The 24,104-nt window shown below is 41.7% G+C and overlaps 1 protein-coding gene across 3 annotated transcripts in view; it reads right to left on the reverse strand.

Annotated features, from left to right (window-relative positions):
* The window catches only part of lig1 (ligase I, DNA, ATP-dependent), an 83,801-nt gene extending 63,030 nt beyond the window's left edge, over positions 1-20,771 (reverse strand). The window contains exons 1-10 of one of the 3 annotated variants that reach the window (XM_079488954.1): positions 20,588-20,771; positions 20,117-20,176; positions 17,640-17,880; positions 14,283-14,436; positions 10,721-10,870; positions 7,408-7,680; positions 6,760-7,068; positions 6,410-6,518; positions 4,807-4,899; positions 439-495 (exon numbers count right to left, since the gene is read on the reverse strand). In XM_079488954.1, coding sequence (XP_079345080.1) covers positions 439-495; positions 4,807-4,899; positions 6,410-6,518; positions 6,760-7,068; positions 7,408-7,680; positions 10,721-10,870; positions 14,283-14,436; positions 17,640-17,880; positions 20,117-20,176; positions 20,588-20,604 — 1,463 coding nt within the window. In that variant the 5' untranslated portion in view covers positions 20,605-20,771. Of the gene's footprint in view, positions 1-438; positions 496-4,806; positions 4,900-6,409; positions 6,519-6,759; positions 7,069-7,407; positions 7,681-10,720; positions 10,871-14,282; positions 14,437-17,579; positions 17,881-20,116; positions 20,177-20,587 lie in introns of all 3 variants that reach the window. The other 2 variants (XM_079488953.1, XM_079488952.1) reach the window with 2 other exon arrangements.
* Positions 20,772-24,104: the final 3,333 nt, after the last annotated feature.

Raw genomic sequence — 24,104 nt, forward strand, 5'->3', positions numbered from 1 at the left:
GTTCAAAGATCTTGTGTAGCGAACTAAAGACGGTTGCATCCCCACTAAAAATGTGCAGTTGGTAGCAAACTTCACCTGCCCGACCATTTTATTTACCTGCCCGACCATTTTATTTACCTGCCCGACCATTTTATTTACCTGCCCGACCATTTTATTTACCTGCCCGACCATTTTATTTACCTGCCCGACCATTTTATTTACCTGCCCGACCATATTATTTACCTGCCCGACCATATTATTTACCTGCCCGACCATATTATTTACCTGCCCGACCATTTTATTTACCTGCCCGACCATATTATTTACCTGCCCGACCATATTATTTACCTGCCCGACCATATTATTTACCTGCCCGACCATATTATTTACCTGCCCGACCATATTATTGTTGTTTCCACCCGACAATAGGATATACTGTATAGAGAGAAGAGAACTCACCTGCCAGAATCCTCCTCTATCTTCTCAAAGGCGCGAGCTACAGCCAGGTAAGGCACTCTGCGGACAGAAGGACATTATATCACAAGATACCATGGTAAATAAATAACATTTTCAAGCTCCACCGTGCTGTCGATTTGTCAATCTGTGTAAACCGACTGTGCAAAGTGTGCATACGTACAATACAAAACAAAGTCAAGATCCTGGAATATGAGAGTGTACATTTCTAAAATAAAAAAAACTGTTTATAGTGAGGTGCAAGCCAGGTGTCTGTATTATTACCATCATATAAATGCCAAGTCTCATTTTGAGAGGCGGAAGTCAGGTCATATATATTGGAACGCATGTTTATGACTTGACTTTAGTGTAATGCATCAGTCCTCCTGGTAATAAAACCAACAACCTCCCAAGTCAAGGTGGCTGTATTCAGACACTAAATCTATATTTCCAATTTATGTTATTCATCTTAAGTTATTCATACTTATGTGGTTCCCACCGATCTTTCTTCTGTATTCCTCCAGTCTGAGTTATACTTGGTTGCGTGCCCGTGTCACACAATGACAATAGCAGATGTTTGTATTAAATATGGCCTATTTTTGAGTGGTGCCAACCGCTCCCATGAGTGGCCGAGTGTGTATGTCTGAGCACGACCCATTGACCCCTGCAGCTGACACGCATTTGACACCCCTTGGTACCCTAAACAGACAGACAGACAGACAGACAGAGGGACACACATTGCTGTTCATTGGAGTTGCTGCACTACTCAAAAAAAACTAAAAGGCAAACAGCAATACCCCAAAAAACGTTAATCACTCGTTATATCACTCGTTATTTGTACGACAATAGAGTTTAACAAAGTTAAACAAACAACTGACGTCACGCCGTTCGTTATCCCCCATTCATTGTCTCTCAATGTCTCCAAGTGTAAAAAAAAAAGCTAAACAGTATCCAGGACTGGTGAGTCGTGTGCACGAAATGAGCACACACGCAACAAATTCACGGCGCTTGCGAGCTCCCCAGTGCTCCGCGCAAAAACGCAGGCGTCATTGAAAGTGAACTATAGGCACGTTATATCGCTTCATGTTTGAAAGGCTCTTTAGTCTGTTGGCTATGTCTATGTGGGGAAAAACCTAAAAATAAATTACAAAAATGAAATAAAATAAAAAAGAATGAAACCAGTCTTCATTGCTCTGCTAAACGTCAAGTAAAATGTCACGATGGTGAGTGACAGCCCAACACGCAGCTGGAAGTATAATGACTCAGGCTTTGATCATGGAGAGATGATGATGCAGTGATAGCAGCAACATGCTGGCTGTATCACTGGCATGACTCAACGTCAGCAGCAACATGCTGGCTGTATCACTGGCATGACTCAACGCCAGCAGCAACATGCTGGCTGTATCACTGGCATGACTCAACGCCAGCAGCAACATGCTGGCTGTATCACTGGCATGACTCAACGCCAGCAGCAACATGCTGGCTGTATCACTGGCATGACTCAACGTCAGCAGCAACATGCTGGCTGTATCACTGGCATGACTCAACGTCAGCAGCAACATGCTGGCTGTATCACTGGCATGACTCAACGTCAGCAGCAACATGCTGGCTGTATCACTGGCATGACTCAACGTCAGCAGCAACATGCTGGCTGTATCACTGGCATGACTCAACGTCAGCAGCAACATGCTGGCTGTATCACTGGCATGACTCAACGTCAGCAGCAACATGCTGGCTGTATCACTGGCATGACTCAACGTCAGCAGCAACATGCTGGCTGTATCACTGGCATGACTCAACGTCAGCAGCAACATGCTGGCTGTATCACTGGCATGACTCAACGTCAGCAGCAACATGCTGGCTGTATCACTGGCATGACTCAACGTCAGCAGCAACATACTGGCTGTATCACTGGCATGACTCAATGTCATCTGAACAACAGTCCTGACGTGGTCAGTGCTGGAAAGTCATTAAGGACATTTACTTACCGGTAAACAAAAAAATGGCTTCTAAATCCTACGTTTTTTGTTTCTATGTCAGTGGTGCTCAACCCTTTTTCATGTCAATGACCCCCAGAATTATCTGTATTTGGCCGCGGACGCCCATCTGAAAATATGTTGTTCCAGGGACCACCCAGAAGCAAAGGTATGAGTTAAAAACATTTGCTCTGAAAGAATATATATATATTCAAAGACAGTGTTGTCCCTGAACGCGTTCAAAGAGCGATCGTTCAAGAAAACGTTCATATTTAGGGTGAACGTGAACTGAACGTACTGTATTTCTACTTGATGAACGTCATTGTGAACGCGTTCATTTCTGGCGTGTGTGAACGTCACTTTCTCACGTTCAACTTCGTTCAAGAGTGAGTGTTTCCATAAAGCCTTTCAGGCAAAACCCCAGCTAAAACACACCCTAAACAGTCCTTAATATCTAGCGGAAAACCCACCAATAAGCCCTTAACAGACACAAATTAACTAATCTTTCTCAGCCGTACAATTTCACTGGAGCGTGCAACGCGCATCTCTGCATGATGATCCTGTCATGCACGCAGACAGCAGACACAGAACATGTCCAGACCCAAACACTGAGGAGGTAAACGTGTTGTTGTTTGATAGATTAAACATAATGTGCCACGATAGCTTGTTATTTTTGTGTTGAGGAGGTATGTGTCCATCTGTCCATACATGATCGCCTCGAGTGGCCAACAAAACATCTCCCTCCACAGAAGCACAGTGATGCCCGATTTATTCGTCGTTGTACAACGTGTTCCATGCTTAAAAAAAATATATAATAAGGAATTAATTTGGATAATGGTAATGAAATTGTAAAAGTTGTCACTTTATTAATCCCTTCATTCCCAATAGGAATAAAGTCTGCGGTTCTATGGCTATGGGCTGTGGCAATACTTTTGGGAGAAAAAAAAAAGAAACCATGAACTGAATTATGAACTATGAACTGAACTAGTTCATTTTTAAATTTTTGAACTGTGAACTGAACTATTTCATAAAAAAAAGTTAACTTTCCCAACACATTTTCACGATTGTTCAATAGCTAATGTATAACAGAATGCTTAAAACACCAAAAGGGGTTCCCGTCCTGAATGGGTTAAGTACAATTTTGAGGTATGTGAACTTTACCTGAGTAATTCCAATTTCCAATACATACTTCTACTCCACTACAGTACATCTCAGAGGCAAATATTGTGCTTTTACTTGACTTACTTTTACTTGAAATCTTTAGTTACTTTGCAGATTTGGATTACTTTTACAAAACATACATTAACCACTTCAGCCTATTTCAAAATAGCCAATCTTGTAGATCAAAAAATATTTAAAAAAAAAATATTTTTTTACATTTGAAAACCTGTGTAATGGGACATTCTGCATAATGAGCTAGTACTTTCTACTTTTGGTACATTAAGTACATTTTGATACCAATACTTTTGTACTTTTACATTTTGAAATTCCGGCCATTTACTTGTAACAGAGTATTTCCACATTGCAATATTGATACATTTACTTAAGTAAAAAAGTAATTTTTCCACCACTGCTGACGTGGTGGTGAAACGTCCAGTGCCACCAGTCAAAGTAAAAAAGGAAAAGCATTTATTTCCTAATTCCAGTGCCACCAGTCAAAGTAAAAAAGGAAAAGCATTTATTTCCTAATTGTGTTGGAGTCCATAATAACGCTCAGTTCCGGGGGGATGCACTTCTCAGCGATTTCTGTGAACAAACTCCGTTACTGCACTGCTGCTCTCGCTGCTGTGAACCAACGTCTATTCAGATATCCCACACGCAGGTTGCTGCAAAGAAAAACCCTTCTGAATTAAATTAATCTGTCAAATATTGCCAGATTTAATTATATTTCACAAACTGTGGAAAGAATTTATACTGCTGCGGATTGAACGATACAATACAACAATGTTGTGCCTGTCTCTAGGCCTTTGGTTCTCAGACTGGGGTCTGTGGACACCCCTGGGGTCCTTGGGGGGGTTCCAGGGGGTCCCCCAGTTAAAATATTGATAGATTGACCCTTACAGCTTATTGATAGATGGACCCTTACAGATTGGTAATTGGTAGGAATTTAACGATTCCAGCTTATTAACGATTACGTTCCTATATATAAAAAAAAAAGATTGGGCAATTTTTCATCATACATACTGTACAGTATTGCTACATATCTGGGATACTTGAGGGTTCCAAATCGACCCTTACAGGTCTGTACAAATGGACACTCAGTTATGGGGGGTCCGTGGCCTAATTTAACCTACCAAACTGTTTGAAATGAAAACCACACCTCTGCTCCAGGCAGTGTGTGCGTGTGCGTGTGTGTGTGTGTGTGTGTAGAGTGAGAAGGTGTGTGGCTGGGTCTTACTTCTGCCCACGCTCCCAGCAGGCGTCGTCCACAGGATGGTACTTTGGTTTGGACGGGTCATAATCTGTACGCTGGTCTGATGATGCCTTCTCACTGTGGGGGGGGGGGGTGGACATTGGAGAGAAAATATTATTAGAACGGAGCCTTCAGACGATCCAGACAGCTGACACAAAACATCTTTTTAAGATACTGCCACGGCTCAAAATGGTCATCTGATAATGCTGCACGAGTCCGTAATGGTCATCAGATATAGCGGACTGTGAAGATGGTTATCACTACAGCACCAGTCGGACAGATGGGCCGCTGATAAGCGGAGGGGCTGATAAGAGACGCTGGACCAGTAGTGTAGGGCCGGCTGCCAAAGGAAACCAACGGAGGGAACAGACAAACAGATTGGAAAATGGAACAAAAGCACAGGCCAGATTTGAAAGACTCCTTTTTTTAAGAGCACTTCAACCGTAATATCAGGCACAGTGCAATTAGGGAAGTGCTGGTTTCTTTGGAGTAGCCATCTGAGATGCGCCAAAAGATGTGAGGCGTTTTAGCCCAGAAGGCTCGGACCAAGGAGTGTCTCCCTCCCTCTGCAGAGGAAGGCTTGGCGTGCGTCCACACAGCAGCGTCTGCTTTTCAAAGACGCTTTGACAAATGACAGACAGACGGACGGATGCCAGAGATCAGATGCACAGATCCAAGAACCAGACATACAGCACACAAGTATCATCTGTGTTCATGTTAACTACATTTAGTTCCATTTATACACTCTTCAGAGTTAACTACTTAAACCACTAAGACCTGAGGCCAATTCTACAAATGCCTTTGCACCAGTTGTTTACTGGTTTTGAACATTAAAAAATATAAATATATATATATATATATATATATATATATATATATAGCAGATGTACAAGCTTGCGCTCAAAGCGCTTAACACAAGTAAAATCCTAAAAGGATTGACTTTTAAAAAATAAGCTGATTCTACAAATGCCTTCTAAAACAGTAGTTCTCACACTTTCAAGAATTTCAACTTTCAAAAATAGCAGATGTACAACATCACAGAATCACTTCGTGCCTCACAGTGACCTTGTATATCTGCTAAAATCTAAAATGCTTTGCCAGTTTTAATGGGTTAAACCATATATTATTGCTGTTGGTTGGAAACGTCCTGTCGTCCAAAACGTTACTTTTAAGAATTCAAAAATAGCAGATCTACAAGCTCAAAACACATCTCATTGCTCAAATGCGGTTACAAAACGCCTCAACTCAAAGCAAGCTTGTAGATCGGCTATTTTTGTAACTTTTGCGTGACACTGTAGTATGATGAAGTAGAGCATTCATTTACAAATATTAGTACAAATAAAAGTACAATATCCCAAATCAGACAATTTCCAGTCTAATATCATGATATGGATATAATATTGATACTATAGGGATTTCCCGATCACGTTTTTTGGCTCCCGATCCGATTCCGATCATTTGAAAATTACGTGATCGGCCCCGATCACCCGATCCTATCGGGACAATCCTATATAGAATACATTTGTAGAATGGGCCTCGGGTCTTACAGAGTTAAAAAAAAAAACAACACCCTCTGTTGTCCTCTGACCTTTTCATTTCTTGAATCTTTTCTTTGCTCAGCTTCTCCGCACTTCCCGTCTTCTCTCCCTCGTTCTTGTCCTCCACTTTCTCCATCTTCACCGCAGCTTTTCTAGGAGCTATGTTAAAGAAAATACAGATATAAAGTGTATTTAAAAAAACAAACAACTGAGTGGGGTCTGTGCAGTTGGGGGACGGGGGTGGTGGGGGTTGACGGAAGCAATATTTTGCCATCCTCGCCAGCTGATAAAAAAACAGAACATTTACAGACACCTATTTTGTGTGTGTGTGTGTGCGTGCGTGCGTGCGTGCGTGCGTGCGTGCGTGCGTGCAGCTGAGCTATGCAAATCACACGCTCACCAAAGAAACTGCTGATGGGGGCTTTCTTGGCGGAGTCCTTAGCCGGCTCCTTATCTTTCTGCTCTTTTGCTTTTTGACTTTTAGGGCTTCTTTTTCCGCCTTTTGCCTTGTCCTTTTCAGACGTCCCTCGCTCCGTCTTTCCTCGCGCCTCATTTTTCTTCCCCGCTGCCCTTTGGTCTTTCTCTCCCTTCTCCTCTTCCTCCTCCTCCTCGTCGTCAGAGTTGTTCTTCTTCTCCTCCTTTCCTTTCTCCTTCTCGGCCTTCTCTTTTTTCACGTCTCGTTTCTCTGCCTTCCCTCTGTCGTTTAGGGCTGTAGCGATTACAAATTTAGCTGGACGATTAATTGTCACACATAATTGCGTTTGGCATTGAGCATTGGAACATATGAATAAAAATGTAATTTCTGTTTTTAAGCTACGTAAACAAAAGGTGCAATGGGCACATACAACAAATAATTTAGATAAATTAATAACTTTATACATTATATGAATAAAGGAAATACATGCTCAAAATGCGAGTTGTAGATCGGCTATTTCCACTATTTAAAAAAAATCCAACATGGAAATGATTAAGACGATTACGACGATTGTGCAACAATAATTGCGATACTTGCGATTGGACAATTATGCAATCATTGTGCCAGGCCTACCGTCGTCGTTGGTTGTCTTACTCTCCTCCTCCATTGGCGTGGTGCTGGTCACATCAGTCACTGCGTCCACCACCGGCTTGGTGCTGGTCGCCTCCGTCACTGCGTCCTCCATCGGCTTGGTGCTGGTCGCCTCCGTCACTGCGTCCTCCATCGGCGTGGTGCTGGTCGCCTCCGTCACTGCGTCCTCCATCGGCGTGGTGCTGGTCACCTCGGTCACTGCCTTCTCACTGCTTTCATCTTTTGCTCCCTCTTCCATTGGTTCCTCTGCCTTTTCTGCACAGAGAGAAAGAGAGGGAGAGATAGAGAGAGGTGGGGAGAAAAGAAGTGGAATCACTGAGGAGATAAATGCCAGTGGATTCATAGAGGTCGACCTCGTTCTTTTACTTGGGGAAGTTTATGGGGTTTTACATCACAGCAGGCCCCCTGAAGTAAATCACACAGGATTGATATTCATAGAAGGCTCTTCTGTTACCCCTCAAAGTGAGAGAGAGAGAGAGACTCGAATATAAGTAGCTGAAGTGCAGGTACTTTACAAGGAAAGACAACACCTATTGAAACTTAACTACACCCACTTCACTGGCGAAATGATGAACGCGTCAGAAATGCTGAGCAGACCCAGTTGACCTTGGATGGTGGCGAAGAGGATAAGATCTTAAGTGACAGTGATGGGGAACGGACGGCAAGTGCTTCGGTTACAAAGACGACTGACTGCTCAACCGGATAAGTGTTTCAATAGAAACAATAGTGAAATCTGCATTTTAATCTATGGAAAAAAGAGATTGGTCAGAGATTGAGCCAATAGGACTTGGCTGCCATTGATGGAGCACCCGGGGAGCAGTTAGGGGTTAAGTCAGTGGTCATCAATATGGCTGTACACAGACGAATGTGTCCGTGGTAAAGACTTGGCCTTGGGAAATGTTTGATTTTCCTTTTACATACCATTATAATGTTCGTATTTTGATCATAAGACCCAATTACTGAATGCCAAGTCTCCAGGTTTTCTTCAGAATATGTATGACACTTATTTACGACGACACTATGGCATAGTAGGAGTCCAGTACTAGCCTGGTGTACTATTGGTTCTCAAATGTTTTATTTGCAAGGACACCCTCAACTCTGAGAGTGTAAAATGGAACGAAATGAAGGGTCCATTTGGTTCCATTTGAACACTCTCAGAGTTACAGAGCTGCTATGGCCATTCAGAGCTCTTTGTGTTTCTGATAACATTATTTTCCAGTCATTTTGTATGTCCGTGACAAAAATGGAATTTTGACCAAAAAAGATGACCCCTGGGTTAAGTGTCTTGCTCAGGGACATTTGGACACAGAGTGGGTAGGCCAGGGGAATGAACCAGTGACCTTCCACTTCTCCAGACAGCCTCTCTCTATCTCTGTCTCTGTCTCTACCCACCTCGCCCCGAAGCTCTGCTCATGCATTAATGCAATATGTAAAGGAAAAACAGAAGAGCAACTCTTCCTCCTCAGGTGAGCCAGAATGTCAATGCAGTATGTAATCAGACAGTGTCAGCAAGAACAGTCCGTCAACAGCTTACACAGAGAGGGATTTTATAGCGAGAGTTGCGGGTGCATAAACGGCTCATTACAAAGACCAATGCACAGTTGAGTTGAGGAATAACATAAATGAAAAACATACAGAGAGGGGGAACTGCTCTACAGTGGTGTGGGGAAAAGGTTATATGGACAGATAAGTCGTCCTTCGCCATATTCTCCAAAAGTTGGCGAGTTGGTTTGACCCTGCCCTATAGTGGTCCAGTGGTGTCGTTATGGTGTGTGTGTGTGTGTGTGTGTGTGTGGGGGGGGGGTCTTATTTCTTGTAGGTATTAAAACGGTCTTAAAAGTCCTTAAATTATAACTTTTGATTTAATTATCACCTTTATCCCATTATGAATCACTTCTATCCTGAATGATACAAAAAATGCCCCCGGGCCATTCCACACACAGGGCATGCATGAGGTACAGTATATCATAATACTGTGAATCATATGTTATGACCCTCACAGATATGGGAGAATTTGAAACAAGAGACAGCGCTCTCCACTATCACCACAACGCCAAACGATGGAATATTATTGATAGAATGGTTTGGACGAATGTGTTAAGAGACAGCGCTCTCCTCTACCACCACTGCCACCACAACGCCAAACGATGGAATATTATTGATTCCATCACAGCAGAACAGTTCTAGAGACGAGAGAGACTCGTACAATGTTTACTGAAACACATAGTTGATTTTTCGTTTAATTTATATCAACAATCAACCAACCAACATGAATGTGTTTTATCGTTATTATTATTGTGCAATTATTGAGAGAACTGAGTGCACCTGCCTGTGAAGAAGGTTTACGCGAGTGAAACTCACGATTTTCCTCATTAAATAAAAAACGTCATAATAAAAGTGCAAAGTGCAACGCAGTGTGTGTGGGAGCTTCTTCTATTGCATTTGGCTGTCTTCCTATTTCCCTCCCACACACCTGGCACTATGGAACTGGATGTTTACTGTACTGTATGTCTGTGTACAAGAGTTTAGAACCTTGTGCTTATGGAAGACGTGGGCAAGTTGCAACTCAAATCATCGCTGGATCAAATCCCCACCCTCACAGCCGGGCCAAATTGTGGGCGGGATGGGGACACGGAAAGAGAAAGTGCTCTGGAAATCAATCCCTCAACTACTTAACACAGGCATCATGGAGCAAGGCACTGGATCCCCGGCTGCTCTGGCACAGCGCTGCGGAGCCGCTAAGTGGCCCACAGCAGAAGATTGGGGTTGCTGGGTTCATTCCCCAGGTGCGAGGCGGGCGTTTGAGTGTTAACCCATTAAGTCCTGGGGCCGATTCCAAAAAATGTCTTCTACATCCTAACAGTTTTCTGAAGATAATAAGCACATGGAACATATGTTGCTAAATATCAGTGGTGCTCAAATGTTTCGGCCGCAGACCCCCCTCCGAAAATAGTTAGTTCCATGGACCCCCAGAAGCAAAGACTATATTCAAAGGTTCGCACAGATTTTCATGATTAAAATAAATAAATAGCAGCTCTACATGTTCATAGTGCAGCACAAAGTGACAAGCTATGAACTTGTAGATCTGCATTATTATTTTTTTGAATAGCCAAAGCATAAAAAAAATTTCTACAATTTCAAATGACAGATGCTTTCCCGGTTTTAACAGGTTAAGCAGGATGTAAGCTCTCACACACAGAGAGAGAGAGAGCGCACGCTCGGCAGACGTTTCCTTGATTAAATAAACATAGCAGACTTTAATTAATCCCTGCGAAGGTGGGGGGTGGCTAATTACCTCCGCCAGTGTGCTGGTCAATGCTGTCAACGCGGGGCCGTTTCTTCTGTTGACCCTGCTGGGCCTCTCGGTGCTCCGGCCTCACCTCCTCCAGCTGGCTCTCGCTGCCACTGCTCTCCTCCAGCTTCCTCTTGGGGAACATCTTCCTGGCTGTCGGTAGAGGATAGGAAGAGGAACTGGTTCAGGCAGTGGTGGAAAAAGTACTCACATCGTTTACTTTAGTAGGTATTGGTGTCAAAATGTACTTGGAAGTACCAAAAAGTACCCTTTTCAAATGTAATTTGCCTTTTTTCTTATAGCAGATCATAATGTGTTGCAATGCGACACAGATACAGTACACAATGCGACAGTACACAATGCGACAGTACATCGGCCATTTTCACATAGCCAAAGTTTAAATAGGGCTGAAGGGGTTAATGTATGATTTCTAATAATAATAATAATCCAAATCTACAAAGAAAGTAACGAGTAACTCAAGATTTCAAATAATTGTAGTGGAGTAAAAGTACAATATTTGTCTTTGAGGTGGAGTAAAAGTAAAATTATGGAAAATTGGAAATACTCCAATAAAGTGAAAGTACCTTAAAATTGTACTTAAGTACAGTACTTGAGTACTAGCCTGACTTGTCCATACTAATATCACAGATTCACGTCTGGCCACTGCGAGGCTACTTGAGTACATGACTACATGTACCTAGTTACTTTTACACTGTTTTGGGAGGGAGGAAGAGGAGGAAGAACTGGTTAAGCAGGGAGGGGGGGGCATGCATCATTCTGGCTGATAACACCCAGCCGTCAAACCACACAAAGAGATGATAAGTTGTGAAATGCTTTTTTTTCTCTTTCTTCCAGAGAACAAATGAAACTCGAGCAAGACTCCGGACTAATGAAAAACTCCTCAGAGATATTAACACGGAGATATGCAAAAGTGCTTAGTGTTTGTTCAACTTTCTCTGCAAGTCTTATGCAGCAGCGGCGGTCCTATATGGGAATTGGAAACAGTATGCAGTACAAAACTGAGCATTAACCACTTAAATCCTATATAACGTACTTTGATGTACAAAAACCGCAAAGATATTATTATTATTTATTATGTGTCAACTTTAAAAAATAAAATAATGTTTCCTGTTCCAAAACACTTCCTCCAAGAGTGCCTGCATGTTGGGGGGCAGACAGTACTAGCAACAAAAAACTTTTTTTTTGTGGAAAAATGTCATTGAAACATTATATATAAAAAAAACTTTTGTTTAATTGAAAAAAGTTTCACACATCATTAACTTTGAATTCTGCTGTGTTTGTACAACCAATTTCCCCAGTTACATATCTGAGCAACAGAGTTAGTAGAACATTTTGCAGACGGTGCAAAATCTGAAAAAGAGAGAGGCAAAGAAAAGGAGATATTATTTCTCTGGATACTATACTAATTATCATGTTGATTCTAGCTATTAACAAAAGGTAAATTAGGCATAATAGACTGATATTTTAATTCCACATATCTGCTGGAGTGTGGAAAAAGGTAATTTGCTTGCTGCGGTGTTGGTGTGCTGCGCCACACCAATGCAGAACGAGTAAACCGAGTCAAACACTGCATGCATCTCTGCTGAAATATCACGCAGTCATCAGATAGAGAAAGGGAAAATGTGATGAATGGGGGGGGAAGGGGGAGGGGGGAATAATAAAGAAAAGAAAACGGAATCCACACACAAAAGAAAAAAAACACCAAGCTGCGTTGGTTCTTCCTGCAGAGACGCAGGGCCAAGACAATAGAGGCACTTCGTTCTCGTCACTGTCGGGTGGAAACCTTGTACGTTCCAAAAAATTTCCCTTTTCAGGATAATAGAAAATGTTCAGAAATAGTGAGAATAGCAGGTCTACAAGCTCACTTTTAGCTTGACAATCTCTTGTATGACGTATGTAGGATGTTAAAGGAGTGGTTCAGCCAAAACATTACTTGTTTTCTATTAATTATACACCACATGAAGCATGGAATTCATGGAGGTTTTTGTTTTTGTCAATAATTTGTTGCGACAAAAACAAAACAATCTCCACGAGTAGGCTTCATGCTGCGCAATTCTTGCTCAAATCTCGACTTCCCTTCACAAGAATATTGAGATCACGATTCACACACAATTCATTTATTTATTCCTTCCTATGAAAATGTGTCTTTAGTTTTCTGAACATTACTACATTCAAAATGTGGCACCTGGAGCCAACTACTGTGGCTTAAACAGACAACATCAAAGTGCTTGACTTAAACCTCCCTTAAAGTCTCTCTCTTGTCGCAAAAACACAAGAGTAACTAAAAATGTATTGGACAGGCAACTAGTGCTGCACGATTCTTGCTCAAATTTAGAAATTAGATCGCATAGGTGTCTGCATCTAGTTCTAGTTAATGGGGTGTGTAATTGATAGAAAACAAGTCCATTTCTGGGGGAACTACTCCTCAAGTGATGAAATTTGGAGATACGAGGTTTCTAACCCGACACTAGAGACGCCTCTCCTTTGTTAATGAAAGAATGCTGACGCCTCGCAGAGAATACTAGGAGGAACACAGGTAATAATAAGCTGCTTATGTTCTCTACTCTAAATATGCAATACTCCTGCTGAATACCTTATTTAATACCTTGATGTACTCTTAAAAAACGGCTCCCTAATACTCACAGTTGAGTCCTTTTTTGCATAATCCACATCGACAGACTGCAGGCATGGGAACGTTTCTTTAATCGCCCACCCCCCAGCCCCCCTAATTCGTGATCCAAATGGATTTAGAAGGTGAAATTGATCAAAGATCACACCTTTAGACTGACCTGAGCCCCTCTCCCCTACTGCTAATTAATTCCCCCCCTGGAACGGAGGAGGGGGGACTGGTGCCTTCAGGGGTGTCCAGGAAAGAGGCTCCTTCGTCAAGCACGAGTGGCTGCACCTGGGCCTCTCGTGATTTACAGTATACATAGAATAAAGGAAAAGTGAAATCTCTATGTTCTTGCTGTTCCGTCATACTGAGTCGCAGCGCAACGTGTTGTTGTGAGCTTGAAGATTGGCTATTTTCGGTGCATTTCGCGACATGCTTCTGAAATCAGTCATGGTGACTGAGAACTTTAATCCATGAGTATAATCTCTATACGTGGTCAAAGCATTGAAAAGATAAAGAGGATGGCACACAGAGCCTGATAACACGTACTATAAAGAGGACGTTTTAAAAATCGTTCTAACTCGGATTGGATGGAAGACAGCATGTTCCACTTTCAGCAGGATTGTATGAACGATAGAAGCATCAACGACAGCCATTCAAAAAAATCCATCTGACATCTGGGAGGCGAGATGATTGAGACCATTATGATCAGCTAACACTAGCAGCCTAGTAATCTCAGGTACGTAAGGTACAACCATCTCACCTCCTTATAATTAATCATCAGAGTCAGACTATGCATTATAGCAGGGGTCTTTCAGCACCACAGAGACTTTCAGTCTTCACACAATAGCGAGAGTGGCAGTCACAGAATAATTACAGTGCAGACATAACCTGCGGTAATGATAATGTTGGTGTCAGTCAGACACTCACCGGTCTTGCGTTTGGGGACCCCGTTGGGGGAAATAGAGTTTGGGGTCCCGGGCGTAGAGGGGGCGGACGTGGCGGCCGGGGTCGCGGGCGTCGTTGGGGTGGAAGGTGCAGGGGGAGGAGACACCGGGGTGGGAACAGCTTTGAACACTTCGTCCTGTTGAGAGTGAGACAGACAGAGAGGGGTCACCTGTAGGTCTATAGAGTTGTTCTGATACAGATGCCAGTATCGGGAAAAGCTGTCGGTGCTGCCTAAAATACTGGTGTGCGTGAGTATGCCAGTCGATGCCATTATGATACGATATCACACAATGTATCATATCATTACAATAATGTCTGAATCATTTTGTTATTTTGAATTCTTCAGTTGATGTTGCACTTCTCAAACTTTTTTTCATTTCAAGTACCCGCAACCCACATAATTCTGAGTGTACTACAAATGGAACCAAATGGACCTGTAGTTTTGGGTTATGAGATGGTAAGAATCGGTAAGGAAAAAATGGTATCCGAGTAAACGGACGACGGTATACCTCTACTTTTCGACAATTTGAGATAGTTTCCCCCTTCAATGACGTGACCAACATACAGTAGGGACGCCAGGTTTAAAAGAAGCAATCATGTGCCCCGAGGTTATCACAGGTTCAAATCCTGACTGCAGAAAAGCTGGGGACAGCGGATAAAATAAAATAAGTGCACTCCTCTCCCTTAATACAGATTTCTTTCGAGATGCCTCGAGGGGGGGCCCTCGCTCGCTCCAATGAATAAACATTCAACCAATTACACAAGGAAACGCTGGGAAAAGGAGGCCATACGTGGCAATATATCAGAGGTAGAGTGGCCTCAGTTTCAGGTTGACCAACTCATTATTTTGAAGAGATGTTTGTTGGAAAACATCTGATGCGTTTCTGTTTTTCCTGTCCATCAGAAATCCAAATTAAGTGGGGCCAATTAATCTCAGAGATTTTGGATGTGAAATTTGATCCATCCTCGAGTCCATTACTCGTTTCTACCTTGTAATTATTCCTAGAGAGCTCACTGAAATGTGACACATATCCTCTGAAGATAATTATGGTCGCAACAACAATTACAAAATACTGGCTTCAGAGGAGCACTCCCTCCACCACTACTGTACTTCTTATCAACATAATCACCTCCATTTGCTTAATGGAGAAAATTACTTTCAACTCCTAAAAGAGAAGCGGGATACATATTGCTGGTACTGTAACTGCAATATGAATTGTACCCTCTTTTTACGATTGTGTCCACGTCCTTTCTTCAAATAATAACTAAAAAAGTGAAACTGTCCAAAGAAAAAAGTTGATGCCCTATGGCTATGCCCTATTTTATACTTATTTTATCATTTAGAAAAAAGCCGATCTACATGCTCAGTCACAATGCATCACAATTGTGTTTGTGATGCACTTTGTGAGATACACGCACACAGTTCAATCTGGTGACTCAGTGCAGACACACAAGAGCAACACAGGCTACACTCAATACAAGGCACAATCTAATGACCTTCCTCCAAACAAACTGAAGGACTTGTGTCATGATCATGGCTAGAAGCCATTGTGAGAAGAAGAATAAAGTCTAGTTAACTCCATCTTGCGTAAATAATCTCTGTTCATTCCTGTTATCCTCAAGACCTCAGGTGCCAATAAATTCCCTCAGCAAAGCTACGAGAAGTGTCTTTTTTTTAATTACATTTTTTATTCTGGAATCTGGACTGCTTGCATGCCATTTTAACAAACCTGCCAATAAACATCCCTTCACCTCCAAGGCCTTTATTGTCACATGCTTGCTTGCTCATAATTGCTAGTAAATACAGCAGGTAGCGACGGATCTCCTCACTCTACCTCTCCATATTTCTTTTCTAGCACACTCAGCGTACTAGTCTACGTATAAAGTACATTCGATCACGAAATGTGATCACACGACACGGACATGAGCTGACGACACTGACGTCACCCAGACCCTCGCAGCTACGCGGACTCATCCGGAGGAAGAGGATCCAACATTGAGGATCGTAGAAGAGAATCGGCCCGTTAAGAGGCAATCGTTTAGGAACCGGAATTGTTAAAAATCTTAAAAAAAGGATCCCAACCCTAATACGGACACAGAAATAGCTTGGCCTCTGGGCGCCAGATCTTCCATGTGGTGTAGCTCTGTAGTAAAGAGCAACCAGCATGTGTGTGTTGCCTGCATGAATGTAGAGCAAGGCAGTGCTGAGAGAGAGAGAGGCATGATGCTCACTCAGCATAATAATGCCATCTCTGGATAAATAGGTATTGCAACCCATCCCCAGAAGATGGAGAAAAAAACAGTAAGAATATACATCAACCCACCAGGGGAGCAGTTTTTGATTTCATAAGTGGGGGAAACGGGGGCACACTTAGTAGTACAGGCAGGCACAAAAGGGCTTTAGTGTTTTTCAGATACGCCTCCTACCTCCTCGAGGAGGTAGTAGAACAATCAAAAGTGCTCTTGTTCTGCCTCAGATTCTCTTCCTTCCAGCTTGTTCTTCCTTCCTTGCCTCTGAGATGCCACTGACCCCCTGCCTGCCTGCTGCTGATGCAGCTACAATAAATAAACACTGAACAAGAGCTAAAGATTCACTACATCTAAAACTCAAGTTTCCACAACAGACAACATTTAATGTATAAGGATAGGTGTTTTCATCGCCCTTTGACAAGGTACTTTAGAATGAGAGAGAGACTGGCGGGTGGGGTGGGGGACCAGGGAGCTTGAGTGGGCGCCGTTTCCGTGTGGTCCTTGTGCAAGCAGCTTCTCCTGTTGTTTTTATACAATGTTACTGTAGTTTTTGGATTGTAAAAAGTCTAAATTAAACCCCTGCAACTTATTCAGATAATTAAGCTTATCATCTCTGTCGGGCAGAAATCTCTCATCTCCATATTTGAACTTTTTGTGGGTTTTTTTTATAAGTTAATGCCCTACTACTTGATCATACTACAGCGTCACACAAAAGTATCAAAAGTAGCAGATCTGCAAGCTTTTGAGATTGTAGATCAAAAGTAGCATTTTGGACATAATGAGGTTTCCACCCATCAGAGACGATATGTGTGAGCCTGCCCTTTTACAGTAAACCTAACCCCTGTGGCATCCCTCTAGGTTGGACAGAATCCTCATTAAGTGAAAATTGTGGGGAAATACAAGTCTACATGACACAATGTGTCACATCGTATGGAGGCTTGTAGATTGTCTATTTTGCTATTCATCATACAACAAAGTATATGGGGCTTAAGTGGTTAATACATGTAAGAATATGACATAATTATGTACCTTTTTTGCAGTAACTTGTTTTTCTTCCTTTTTGGTGACTTTTTCTTCCTTTTTGGTGACTTTTTCCTCTTCCTTTTTAGGGACTTTTTCTTCCTTTTTAGTGACTTTTTCTTCCTTTTTTGTGACTTTTTCTTCCTTTTTGGTGACTTTTTCCTCTTCCTTTTTAGGGACTTGCTCTTTCACCACCGGTTCCTCGTCATCATCGCTGTCCAGGATCTGCCGACTGCGCTTGACAACCTTCTTGACGGGCGACGCCGTTTCCTGGACACCATTCTGCACTTTGAGGGGGCTTTTTACCGGCCTGCATGGAGGGACAGGGGAAAAAAACAAAACTTCATTAGTAAAACTCAACAAATACCGGATAGACAGCAGGACATTGAGGACAACCGTACAAAAAGAGACTAGAGTAGATTAGAATATGATGGACAATCTTCAATTATAGTGCAGTGGTTCTCAAAGTGTGGTCCGGTAAGCCACAGGGGTCTTTGAGTATTTTTTACTTTGACCTCTCTATTGATGATAAACATATAGACATTTAGAGAAGGATGAGGCTGGCAGGTCACTGCGTTAGGCACCCAGAACAGGATGAAAGTAAATTGACTATGGGAACCAACCCAGGATAAAGCCAGGAGGGGGAAGAAGCGCACCATTTACGGCGCAACAGTTTAGCTAACAGCACTGACTGTAGAGCTCAGGAACCTGATGTTGGATAGGAGAGTGTGGAGGGCAGCGATCCAAGAGTCCAGAGTTCAATTGGTGTTGACTAGACCACACTCTCGCAGTAACTAAACTAACTAATAAACCTATTAGGTACATACATGGTCACACCATTATCAAAAGGATAAAAAGTTAAAAACGCAAAAGATCCAGTGGCTTAATAATTACATTCCAATTTGAAGCATATTAACGAAACCAACCTTTTATGGGATGTTCCTGGCACCAAATCTTTTCTAACTGGGGCTCTGCAGCCAAATACATTAACTGGTATAGTGCATGTTTGCAGTTGTATAGCACATAATACAATAATTTATACTTTTTGCTGTTAAAAAATAGCAGATATACAAGCTCATAGCGTTTTTTTAAGCTTGCAGATCTTCTATTGTTTTTATATATATATATATATATATATATATATATATATATATATATATATATATATATATATGTGCAAATCTTTGAATACATAGCTCTTTCAAAGCAAACATTTTGAACTCAAATATTTGCTTCTGGGGGGGGGGGGGGGGGGGGGGTCCTGGAACAAAATATTTGTATATGGGGGTTCGGCAGATACATCATAATTTTGGGGGTCCTTGACATTAAAAGGTTTGATCACCACTATATATAGCAGCATAAGTGTTTCAGAAAACCTATTTATTAATATTACTTGTTATTATTTGTTATTTTATTAAAATAAATAAATAAAAAGACCAGTGCAGGTGCTGAAAAGCAGGGTAGTTTTGCAACAAATAGATAACGCTTCGACAGGCTGGAATGGCTTAGGGTCGACGACAGAGTACAGCATCTTGCAATGGGTCTGGTCCACAAGATTCGATACACCACCAAGATACCCATGTACCTGTCTAGATACTTCCTTAATGTTAACGAAGTCCACACCCACAACACCAGAGGGAGTGCAACGAACCATGTACAACCCAGATTCGGCACAAACAAGGGACTAAATTCTTTTCGCTCCTATGCCACCAAAATGTGGAACGCCCTACCAACTGTCATTAAGACATGCGAATCCCTTGATTCCTTCAAAACCGCTCTCAAAGGGCACCTACGGACGGCTGCAATTCGAAACTGGCCCCTGTAAAATCGGAATCCCTCAAACACGAACGCAAGGACAACACAAGAGACGGTCGCGGCCACACAGCCAACTCAAGGTATGGCCACTGAGCCGACTTGGGGACCCAACGCAAGGACAACACAAGAGACGGTCACGGCCACACAGCCAACTCAAGGTACGGCCACGGAGCCGACTTGGGGACCCAACACAAGAGACGGTCACGGCCACACAGCCAACTCAAGGTACGGCCACGGAGCCGACTTGGGGACCCAACGCAGCTCCTCCAAGGAAAACAAACAAATTAACGGAGCTGAACGTGAATCCCCCCCACCGCACACCCCTTTTTTTCCCTCACTGTATGTTTCTTTTCCCTTTTTACCTCCTTTATGATGAATTCCTGTTCTGTCTATAGAAGTGTCTATTTGTACGTCTCTAAATGTTTTGATGATTTGAACATGGTGGACCCTATTGGAAACAAGTGTAATGCTTAATTGGGTCGTCCACTCACAGTTAACAGCCTTTGTATTGAGTTTGTGCTTGAAATGTACTGTAATTCTGCAAACTGTTAATACATTCTTCAATCAATCAATCAATCAATCAACACTGGGGTTGTAACTGCGACACAAACACTTATTATGAAACATCACATTAATGGACAATGCTCTGCAGCCACTCCAGTCCAAATCTTGTGTCCATAATGATATTATGAACACTACTACTACTGTACATACTACAGTAACATACTTACTCCTTAACTGGCTCCTCAGTCTTTTTCTTCACCTCTTTACTCTTGGGTTGAAAGAAGGATCTGAATGAACGACGCAAAACAACAAGCAAACACAAAATAACACTTTATCATCACAATGCCTTCATAACAGGTCGTGTCATGTTAGCAAACTATGCTAGGTACGTACGGCCTGTATTGTTGTTGTTATTCACATTTGTGTCTTTTAGTTTGCAACGTCATTTGCATTTGCTAGACAATGTCAAAGTAGAAACTCCCTTCCATTAACGTCCCAGTTATTAACACTAAAACAGTTGCTTTATCGTAATGTAAACCGTAAACTAGAAATGACGTTTGTTGCGTTCATATGAGCGGAAGTTAAGCTGACAGTCTGATGCAAAGACAAGGTTAAACCACAACAGACCATGAACACATAAACAGACATTATTATCGCCATAAATGAGCTACAGTATATAGTATATAGTATACACTTACGCGATGCTTCGCTGCATGATGTCCACAGCCTGTCGTTCTGCGCTTTATATCCAGAAAAATATGAATTCACAACGGCAGAGGTAGTCCCACATAAACAGACACACACACAACCTAGTACCGCGCTGCACAATGTAAATGCATTGAAATATTCGGCGCCAAAAAATATCATAGTTTCTCCCGGGAAAAACCAAGGCGTTACTTACTGTGTGTGTGAGTAGAAGGGTGTATACGTCGAAAGTGAGCCTGCCGCCTGGTGTGGTGGAGTGGTCACTGCAGACCCGATGCTGACTGGTCCTGATGCTGCGAGTGCGGGCAGATGTGGTAGTGTGGTTGTCAATCTGTGGGTTGTGTGGGGACCCCCCAGGCCGGGGGGTCCCCGTGATTTTGAGGGGGGCCCAGATGATTAGCTTGATATGCAACATTGTTTTCTCACTCAACAGTAAACAAACCAATATATACCATATAAGTGTAGGGTATCTGCACATTTATAAAGTGACAATTTAAAGACTTTTAACAATGAAATGAAATGATTACTATATTTACCCAGGGTATCTGGGCTAAGCTCAAGAACTTGTTTCCAGCCAGGCCCTGCTCATAGAACACATTTCATCGTAGTGGTTCAATGCCTTGTTCAAGGGCACTTCAGCGGTGGTAATTTTAACGTGTCGGACCGCTGATTCGAACTGGCGACCTTCCGGTATCAAGACCGCTCCGCTATCCGTTCGGCCACCGCTGGTAAACACGTGTTTAATAGGCTACATCTAAAAGGAATATATTACTAATAATAAATAAGACCATTATTACATCACCAACAAAGTATACTATGCCAAATTGTCATAATATTACCTAAAAAAAGAGGCACAACTTGTGAAAATAGCTGATCTACAAACTCACTCTGTGTCACGATGTGTTGTAAGCTTGTAGATTGGCTATTTTCAAAATATGTTTTATACATTTAGAAAATGTGTGAAATGGGACAATCTGCGTAATGAGTACTTTTTACTTTTGTACTTTAAGTATATTGTGATGCCAGTTCTGTATACTTTTACTCAAGCATAGTGGAATTGCTAATGTGAGACTTCCTCCACCTCTGTGTATTACCTATTCATGAGCAGTGAGCTTCTTGTATGAATGAATCTTGTAACAGAAACGGATAAATAATGCAAGCAGAGCACACAGTTTTATTCTCTCAACACAGGTGCATGTAAATCGTTTACAAGTGCAGTATAGTCTCAAACTACTAAGATTTCTCACCTTCTCCACTCACTAGAGCAAAGTGGGATCCAGGGAACCCCATGGGTCCTTGAGGAGGTTCTAGGTATTTAATACAATACAGCATCAAAAATCAATGTAACCACTTAAACCCCATAAACACTGTTTTTTTCTGGGGGGGTTTTTGGCATATATTTCTGACAATTTCTAACAAGAAACATCTTGTGTGTAGTTCAAATATTCATTTGGGCGTCCTTGATGTGAAGTTTGAGAACTGGAAAAGTTTTTTGCGCTACAGAGAGGGCCTATATGACATTCAAAGTCTGCTTATTCAGATTCAGAGGTGAGAAATAATAATAATAATAATAATAATAATAATAATAATAATAATAATAATAATAATAATAATAATAATAATAATAATAATAATAATAATAAAGCATATATTTACGAATAACACATTTTTAAAGCACTGTACAAATATTTCAGAATAAACAGATCTGATGAGATGTTTTCCATCTGAGTGGTTCTCAACCTTCTCTGGATCAATTCAGGGCCTACTTGAAAACCTTGAAAGTGTTTTCGGCTACCGTGTTTAGTGGTCAGATGGGTGGTCCGCAGGCATTTTCAGAGCATGTTTGTTTCCACTTGGTTCAGTGGAACTAACAGTTTACTTTAAAGGGGCACTATGTAACCTTTTAATAAAGTTGTCGTAATAATGTTGTCCAATCTGTATATGGTAGAGTATGTTAATACTGCTCTTCTATTGAGACATTTAGACACAGAATCAGGATCAGACACATTGTTTTTACCTGATGGTCAAGATTCAATAATACCATGAACAAGCAGACAGGCTCTATTAGCTCAATGGTAAAAAAAAATGTCAGCATTTACGCAGAAAGCCAGGTTCAAATGTATAGGTATCATACTGAAAACTCACTTTTCACATCAAGATTCTGAAGGAAAAATACCAATATTTTTTTCTTTACATTTAGTTTTCTAAATATGTATTTAGAAAACTAAATAAACCATTAAAATCATAGCGTTTTGCCATTTACTTGGGGGCCCACTCCACTTGCAATGTCCGCATTCCCAACCAGGCCCACAGGTTGAGAAGACCCCTGTTCTGTCTCACTCTCTGGTGAAGGTTTCTCCAATAATACGAGCAACTTTCCTCTCCCCCAGCTCCCCCTTGACCGCCTCCAGTTCCAGTTCCCTCCTTCACGCCACAGAAAAGGCTCCGGACGATATCCTTCAGGTCCCACGCAGCTACTGCTGCTGCTGCTGCGCAGTGGTGGAAAGTTACATTTACTGTACTGTACTGTACTGTACTGTACTGTACTGTACTGTACTGTACTGTACTGTACTGTACTGTACTGTACTGTACTGTACTTTTACTGGAGTATTTCCAATTGTCAGTGTTCCTACTTCTACTACATCTCAGAGGCAAATATTGTACTTTCACTTTAATTATTTGAAAACTTTAGTTACTATAGTTACTTTGTAGATTATTACAAAACATACATTAACCACTTAAGACCTATATACTGTACATTTCGGCCATTTGAAAATAGCAGATCTACAAGCTCACATGCTGTACCCATTCTACAAACTGTTATACAATTTTCAATCATTGTGAAATGGGGACATTCCGCATAATGACTACATTGACATTCTACTTTTGGTAGCCTACTTTAAGTAATTCTTTATGCCAATACTTTTGTACTTTTACTCAAGTAAATTTTTAATTCCGGACTTTTACTTGTAGTCAGCGGATAACAATAAAATGTGTTTGTAAAGGTGTCTATTAACACATCTCACATTGGTTGAAATAGTTTCCCTAGGAGAATCTGTGACAGCTGCTGAAAGTTGGGTTACCATTAACAACCAATATAAGACAAAAGATTCAAACGCTAAAAATGGCCATAGCCACTTGCCCAAACGGGACGACCTCATCACATTGTGATGACAGCTATGGCCGTTTTTAGCCCAAGGAGTGTTTTTCGTGTAAAACAAATGCTTGGAATGGATTCAGAATCATGAAAACCTCCTAGTTTGACCCGTCACATGCTACTTAAAGTGGCAAATCGCAAAATGAGTGGCAAAGTGAGTTTAACATAATTTAATGTAATCAGATAGCACCTTTCAGTTTGGATGTATGGGCTGTCAAGGCCCGAAAGTAGTTTTTTGCCACTCAGCGTCTACTGAGTGGCAAAAAACGACTTTCTGGCCTTTCTGGCCTTTTCCCGCATTACTTCTGGGTATGATGATGTCACGCGCATACCCTCTATATAGGTTGTTAATG

Source organism: Electrona antarctica (assembly GCF_951216825.1).
Source record: "Electrona antarctica genome assembly, chromosome: 19".
Classification (NCBI taxonomy): domain Eukaryota; kingdom Metazoa; phylum Chordata; class Actinopteri; order Myctophiformes; family Myctophidae; genus Electrona; species Electrona antarctica.